Raw genomic sequence first — 8,563 nt, 5'->3', positions numbered from 1 at the left:
TTTGCTCGCATAATTTTCAAACATTTTTCTCAACACCTTAATCATCTCAGATCCATCGTGGCTGTTTGGACTTCTGTTCCCATAGGTTGAATTTCAAATCCTTCTATTTAAAAATACACCCCAGTGCCACCAGGAGGTGTCCGTGTGCTGTTTACTGGTTACGTTCCGGGGTACTTGTCTTTTCTAATTTTTTTGGGGAGGAGGGCTCTGTAACAACACCACAGCTGTAGCAGTTTCTATAGGATCATTATTATTATATATCGTTGGTGTTTGCACTTCCAAACAAATGAGGACATTGTGTTTGTGTCCAGAGAGAATACTTAATTCTTTCCATGGATGAGAGGATTATAGAGGAAAAAAACCTGTAAAGTCATCCATTTTCATCCCTTCCAGCATGCCCTGTTCTCTGAAATATACTTCATAATGTATTGAATGAAGATATCAGTCTGTTGCTAGGGAAATGGTAACTATAATCAGATGTTACACAGTCTACATTTTGACTGCATTGCAGGATCAAAGATGAGGCTGTGGAAACAAAGATTTTTACTGAAACACATAAGTCGTGTCCTATTTGTACTTGTGTATAACTTCCAGGAAGAGAGCAGTGTGTACTTTAAAAAGTTAAATATCACACAATATTTTTATGTTGCATATTTTCATTTGGTCTGGGATGTTTAATTGGAAAATATATAGCATAGTTGCAGTGCAAATATACACATAAAATATGTACAGATCCACAGGACATTACAAATGACTACAAGACATTCCTATTAGACTTCAGCCTAAAGCAGAGCCATTTTTTTTACCACATGGATGTTCAAAGGATACTTTAGAGTGAATAATAAATTTTCATTTGAACATCAGATAGGAAGATATTAGTTGATAAAAATATGATCAGCCTTCCTGCTGATAGAAGGTATGGTTCAGACATACTCTACAGGGTCTCTTGAAAATCCTGTTCCAACCAAATTAAAACACAGTGCGTTGCAACAGTCACAGGCACTGCCTGCAGGTGCTGTGAGGGAGGGCAATGTGCAGCAGTGACACTTCTTTCATGGCTGTACAGTCAGGTTGATCATTTCTACTTTTTGTTGCATCTTCTATCCAATGTGTTTTGATGAAGTGCATGCCATCCTTGTTCAAAAGAAATCACTAGCCTGAAAAAGATTTCCAAATACAATGGTGTGCTGTATGGGTTTGGCAAAACTTCTTAAAATGTTAAAAGCTTTTTAAGTTTTCCAGATCTAATTTCGTAGTCACACTTCAGTCAGGATATGGTTTTCAGGCTGCAAACCTAACCCCCCGTCTCTTACCCCTCCCTCCCCAAAATTACATGTAGTCTTGATAGTGCATTAACTGACTAACCACTGATACAATACGCTTATTATTTAACAAATACAAAACACTTATATGTCTTTGCTATTGAAGGAAGGTGGTGTGGATTTTTCACACGTATCTTTGTCTCAGACATTTTGGGAGCGCTCAAGATCATCTGCCTCAGTCAAACCTTTATAAGGCTATCACCTATCACACTAGCACATGGATCAGCACCAGAGAATGCCTTCATAGCAAATAGGATTGAAAGTGAACACTGACGGCTAATTTGCTAAAGCCTTCAGAACCCATAAGCAAGTCATCACTTGCATTGGTCCTTTTATAAATGCTTGGTTTCAGGGTACTGAAGTATGTGTTGCCTGAAAATACAATAAGATCATTTGTACACAGATGTCATGTGTTGACAAGTCTGTCCTGCCCTCCATTCTAAAACATCAGCAGCTCCAAGCCATAATGTAAGAATCAATGTAGAAAGACAGAGTGTGAAGTCCTGCTCTTTCAGAAGACAGGGATGATTTTTGTAAGCATGACTGCACTATATTTTTGTTTACCTTTACTCTCTGCTTTTAAGATTTCGTCGTATTAACACTCCCTAGTCAACTCACTATAGAACTCATTATTAGATAGTGAGTTAACAGCAATAGGAAGCAACCTAGTACCCAGTTATCTTATTTGTCCAGATCACTGTTTGACCATTATTTTCTCTCAGATAGATATTGGCAGTGTGTTACATGAAATACTTGAAAGGTACCAAAAATCCATATTGATTATTTCTGTCCCTACTCTCTGGCAGGAAAAAATAAGTTCAGCCTCAGCCTGCAGAGAACAGTGAGAATGTTCCTGCTACTATCTTGATTTCTATAATTTTATTAGCTGTTAATTATTTATGTGTTCTATTGTATTGGATCTGGCTGAGATGGAGTTAATTTTCAAAGAAATCTCTCATTCTCTTTCATTAGAACCCGATGATGCTATGATTGATCTCAAGGGTTAAGTGCCACAGATTTATGGATGCTTCTGTTGAAAAACTGAAGTTTGTTCTGAAATCAAAATATCACCTAAGGTTGAACAATTTGCCTTCTTTTTAGCTATTAGCAACACATCCTGATTGTTCATCATGATGGAGAAAGCTCTTTTCCACACTGGGCCCCACCTTGCCTTACTATTAAGAAAAGATATCTTCCTTATACTGCTGTCCTATCTTCTTGAATTCACACTTCCTTCCTGGCTATTTTGCTTCTCTCGCAATTAGAATTTTGGAACAGATCCCCCTTTGTGCATTGGTCAAAAAGATTAAGTGAAACAACCTTTCCACTACAAGACTTAGGTCACTCAAATATACAGAAATACAGTACTCCACATCCATATACTTCTAGGGTATTGTTTTACATGAGGGGAGAATAGGACAGAAAATAAATCAGTCAGAAAGAGAGGCAGAGCAAAACAAATAAACAAGTCAGGACAAAAATACAGCAGTTCAACACAGGAATACTGCTGAGGTAAGGCAAACTGTCAAAGTTGAGGTTACTATACTGTGCTCAGTCTCAACAGCAGCTCTCAGTCTTTCCTTTGCAGAAAATTTACTGATATTTCTGAAACATAAAACACAAACATTAAGCACACCTGAAATTCTTCAGTTTAGCTGAGAAAGGCATTAATACTGCAAAAGGTCCAGCTTAACCACTTTGGTAGTTGCTCCTTCTGAGCACCAGATAATTATCCGTTTGCAGTCATATCGGATACACTTTTTATCACTTCAAAATTGTGGGGAAAAAAACGTGGCAAGGGAAATTACACAGCCAAGTAGCAATCAGTATACTGACTTTTTTCATATTTATTTAATAACTTTTGTATGGAAGGTCATGGTGAACTTTTGGCTTAAAATTATAGTTTGATGAAGCAACAGTATGTGTGTGCTTGCTGCTGTCTTTTAACATGTGCTTTTTGAAGCACATGGCCAACATTAATGGAAATAATAAGAAGAAATGCCAATATCTCTGTGCAATTCTAGTTCTAAAGTCTATGTGTTTCAAGTGGACAGGTAACCTAAACCCTGCAAGTGGAATGCTTGCAGACATAATCATAGACTTTATTATGAACAAAAGAACATGAGTATATAGACTTTTTAAGTGATGGTCCTGCAGGGTGAAGGAAGCACCAAAACCATCCATCTAAAGAGTCAGTAAAACAAAAAAAAAAAACCAAACCCACCACCATCCCACCAAAGCCAAACCTTTAAGGAGTATTATATTATGCTGATATTCTAGACCTAACATTGTTGAATTTATATAGATTTTTGGGAAGATCTTTCTAAGATAATCATGGATTAAAAAAAACATTTAAGTACTTACTCATTAAAACAATACAATATGAAGAAGACACTGGAACAGAAGCCAGTGTCAGGCTCACTGAAAAAGCTAACTGGCAAAAGGAAAAATAACCCAGTCAAAGTCCAGTTTTGCCACCAGTGTCCCTGTTATATTATAGAGAATTATACAGAAGTAAAGGTGTGAGTATACTTCAACTAGTTCTTCTGTAATTGATTTGGTAATAATTATACTCAAGATACAGTGCTCTGACTTGGCACAGACTAACCATATGTTTACACTAAGTGAGGCCTGTTTATAGATGCTACAGAAATACCCCAAATTAAGAACGCAAGCAGAGTTCAAGTGATAAAGCAAGCACTCATACACTTTTGGGGGAAGAGGAACATAAACAGCCATTTACTCTACTAAAATTAGCAGTGCTATTTTCCATCACAAAGAGATGTGTTTCAAAAACCAGCAGAGGCCTCTATGATTTCTTTAAAAACAACAGAAAATAGGATGAGAAATAGAAGAAACAGGTACAAAATAGAGAGGAAAGGCTGAAATTAATTTTATTTAAAACACAAAAGAATTAAGAAGGAAAGTGTACTGAAATAAACCACTGAAGGAAAATAAGGAAAACCATCACTTTAATGTACTGTAAATACTTATTTCACTATTGCCTTTTTCCGCAATATTTTATTGATGATGCTTCATGGATCACCAATAAAGTAACACTACAGAAAAACTCTGGAATCTTATTTTCTTCTGGAGCTTGTGCTAGATTGACAGTAAGTAGTCCATGACAAAGGGGCAACCAGTTCAGCCTGAAGACATGATGCAAGAGCAAAAGGGGGAGAAACAACTAAAAAAAAAAGATCAATAATAACGTGTTAAGTTTGAAAGGAACACCAAGTGAAACAAATGAATAAATAATTAGTTTAAGGGTAACAGTGTTTTCAAAGCAAATGGACTACTTCTGTTACCAACAAGATAGGGCATTTGACAGCTAGTAAGAGGCAAGGCATTCAGCTTCCAAACATTAAAAGGTGAGAGTTAATATTACACTAATGAGCCACAAGCATACTGCTCGCTTGTTTTTTATTAACACTAATAAATGATCTCATAATACTGATCAGAAGTGGTTTTTTTTTTCTCCACATATCTCACAAAAGATTTTCAGGTGACAAGTACTATGATACATATGGTAGAAACAAACAGCTGTGGCCACAAAGGATGTTTTGTCAACCGATGATTAATATATTCAGGAAGCAATCACACTATTCATTAGTAAAAGTTTACAAACATTAAAAAGTGCATAACATTTGAAACCAACAACACAAAAATATATATAATATATATACTATATATAAAGAAAGTGACATCACCTCCTGTTAATAAAAGAAAACAAATCTTCTGACTTTGTGATTGGTGCTTGTGTGATTGCCATGGTTTACTACCAGTCACTCTCTTCACTCACCTTAGTCACACAGAGGTGTGGCTGCCCCATTTTGCAGCATTCAGCCTCATGTATGGCCTTTTTCATCGGGGCAGGATGGGGGGGAAGAAAAGCAATAAGCAATAGCTACTGCAGAACAGGTTATTAATTTGTAGATATTTTAAGTTATGTCCTGGATGGACAAACTATCCTGGTATTTTGATGAAGGTCCAGTTTGGACTTTCATTTTGGAATAGCTGAAATGGGAAAAAAACCTAGTCCTTTGGGTGCTAGATGCCAAGTCTCTCGCTTCCCTTCCCAACTCCAAGCTGAAAGCCTGTTGTAGTGGATTCTACACTACAGCACTTGGCTGTGCTGGTGCATCAGTAACAGGTGACTGGCTGGGCAAACTCAACAGCCTGATCCACTGAGGCAAAGACAGGGAATAGTAAAAATTGTCCCCCTGGCTGGATCCAGCCCATGTTTCAAAGTTGGACTATCCTGCATTTTAAAACTCATTTCAGAATATGTTATTGGCAATAACCTATGCCAGTTATTTTCTCATGTGTAAACAAGGCCCATCTTAAACAATGTGAACCAAAAAAACCTCTAGCACCATGGAATTTGTCTGAATTTTAACCCATACAACGTTATAAATGTATTCTTAAAACTACCATAACAATAAAATGCTTGGACTAACATTTTAAAAAAATATCTCAGAAAAGATTAAGAAATTGGAAGTAAAATTAGAAAAATGGGGAAGAATAACATAAAAGATTTAATTTGAGTCTCTGATATGCAACTAACTACAGGCAAGTGGCAAAACTGTACCAAGGACACAACACGCGCTCAAATATTCACATTAACAAATCGTTTTGAAGGCTCGTCTAGTAACAAATCAGAGTGTTGCTGAGTCATTTAGGCTTAGCCATAATCAATTTAGCAACTGACGTTATGATCTATCATGTGCACATCACCACCTTATGCAAAAAAACAGCCCTTTCAAAACACGTGGTAGAAAAATTCACAGTAACAGAAATATTCTTCATAAGCAGTTGAGAAGGGGCAGTGTGGAGCATCTAAGTTGTACAATACAAAAACCATTGTAAATAACAGAGCTGTAAAACAGATGCAAAGTTCTAAAAACAGTGCTTTCTTTACAGTTCTTATAATGGGCAAACACTTTGGCCAGAGAATTTTAAACTGAGGATCACACAAGCCTTTGCTTAAGATAGACAGTTAGATCCTCTGACATTTCAAAGGCCATTTGCTACAAGATTTACCTGTTCTACTTTCTAAAAGTGCTCCCATCGAGTCATTATGAAGGGATCTGATGACACTATCCCAAAAACTCAATACATGTTCAACCATTGCTAATGACAGAGGTAGAGATTCTGTCTTCTGTCACAGCTTGTACCCCCCTTTTTAGCATTGTGTTGAGTGGGTTCCAGCAGTGAAGACACATGCACTTTCTTTTCTAACAGCTTGCTCATGGAAACAAATTTGTTCCTGCACGCTCTTGTAGTCTGAAAACATCCAGCAGCTGCTCCACTCGGTCAAAGTCGGATGTCAGCTTTCTTGCTTTGCTGCCTCCCCTTGGACCTCCCCGGTCTGCTCACTTGGATTTCGTTGTGCATCTCCTTCTCCTTCTATAACATAGAAGAAAAGGATGAGTAATCCACCCTAAAATAAAGAGGTCTTGCTTCCAGAACCCTGATTGCTCATCCATCAGTTTCAAAAACAAAGTAAAAAGAAACTGAATGTGAAACATGAAACCCTTTATTACTAAGATAGCCATGCTTTGTTTTTGAAGGTGTCTCTTGAGAAGCAAATTCATAGTTACGATCACCACTATTATTTTTAGTAAAGACCTAAAGTAGTTAGAAATTAAAGAATTTAACAAAAACGGCAGAGTATTTCTGAAAATTTATTTACTATCACACTAAGACAGTATAAGAGAAAAAAACCCCATTGCACCAAGTCTGAACAAAAAGATGCAACTTCAATAAAAGCAATAGCTTGTTAAAGTTGTATTTGTTCTGTGTGTCTGTTTTCAGGACCACATCCCAGCATTCAATCCAGCTGTCTCACTGCAAACCTCAGAACAATGTGAGGAACGTAATACATCCTGTGTACAAGGAATAATACATTGTTTCTTGTATCTTGTAAGGATTCTGAGCAATTTGTACTGAACTGGCTCGACAGAGTGGTTAAGAGAAGAAAATTTCATGGCTAGGTTGTAAAGATGTCTAAACAGAGGTAGTACTGCCTCTTTAATCTATAGATCTCTAGAACAAAAGTAGGGTTATCAGTGCAGATATTTATTGTTTCCTCATTTCAGATCACACTGTACATCTGCAGTTTTATTTCTGACCATAAACATGTTCTCTTTTCTGTTTAGAAGAAAGGGCACATTGCTAATGGAAAAAAGTTCTTTGCATTGCAAAGAACATTGCCAAGAGCTTAGACATGAGAGCTGTGTTTTGTGCATGGACGAGTATTTTAGGCAGGAAAATGCCTCAGAAGGTATTGTGAATTATCAAATTCAACCTGATGAAAAGTTGTATGGGAAGTTGATTAACCTATTACACAGTGAGGTTTATTCTGTTCATTATGGGTTGAGTTCACTCTCGAGGAGAAAAGACAACGCAGAAAGAATCGTGTCTTGCAGAATATACCATCTAAGGAGTCTTTCTGCTGTGCCTTTTGCAATCAGATATGTCTATCTCGTATTGGCCTTATCAGCCACCAGCGTGCTTGTAACGAATGTGTATAGAGCCTTTCCCAAATCTTCGTTCGTGAAGCCCAGCCATGACATGACATGGGTTGAGTAATAAATGAACATTTGTTTTGCAAGGCACTTCCTCAGAAAATGATTTCTCAGTTTCATCTCTCAAATTAGAAAGGAATCCATCAGGATGGATCTACATGCAATTATTTCCATTGGATAGAAATCCTTTTTGCCCAAGTTGTTCAATCACTTTCTACAAAGCCTCCTACATTTGTTCTGATACTGCAAAAGTCCAGATGAGTGGAATCGTGGAGTGGAGTTTCGTTCCTTTTTTGCCTGCTCTGTCCTCCATTTATTCTGACTACTAGGAAGTCTTTAATATCCCTTATGCTATCTGGGCAAGCCACACTTTCCTGGAATAATTCTTCTTGAAAAAAACCCGAACCAAAACCAAAACTAAAACCAACCAACCAACCAACCAACCAACCAAAAACTTTGCAAGGTATTTGTGTTTAAAAGAAAAATCATCCTGGACACAAAGCCTAAACATTTCACTATTTACATGTTAAACATAGAGCACAAACATTCAGAGAAGGAGCACTAAAGTTCTAATGCACCACTTCTTAAAAGGTTCTTCTCAACTCATTGAAAAAACTCATTAGTTTAAATCCATTTAATCTATAATACACTGTCTTGGTACTACATATTTCTTCATTCTGCTGGTAGAGCTCTTCCACTAAAGGCTATAAA

The 8,563-nt window shown here is 37.0% G+C and overlaps 1 protein-coding gene across 1 annotated transcript in view; it reads right to left on the bottom strand.

Annotated features, from left to right (window-relative positions):
• Positions 1 to 4,191: 4,191 nt before the first annotated feature.
• Positions 4,192 to 8,563, bottom strand: part of PKIA (protein kinase (cAMP-dependent, catalytic) inhibitor alpha) — a 45,011-nt gene continuing 40,639 nt past the window's right edge. The window contains exon 3 of the mRNA XM_017812488.1: positions 4,192 to 6,731. Coding sequence (XP_017667977.1) covers positions 6,652 to 6,731 — 80 coding nt within the window. The 3' untranslated portion in view covers positions 4,192 to 6,651. The remainder of the gene's footprint in view (positions 6,732 to 8,563) is intronic.

This window comes from Lepidothrix coronata, unplaced genomic scaffold (genome assembly GCF_001604755.1).
Source record: "Lepidothrix coronata isolate B3197 unplaced genomic scaffold, Lepidothrix_coronata-1.0 Scaffold36, whole genome shotgun sequence".
NCBI lineage: Eukaryota > Metazoa > Chordata > Aves > Passeriformes > Pipridae > Lepidothrix > Lepidothrix coronata.
Note: the sequence above shows the minus strand (reverse complement) of the source record. Positions and strands in the feature narration are given on the sequence as shown.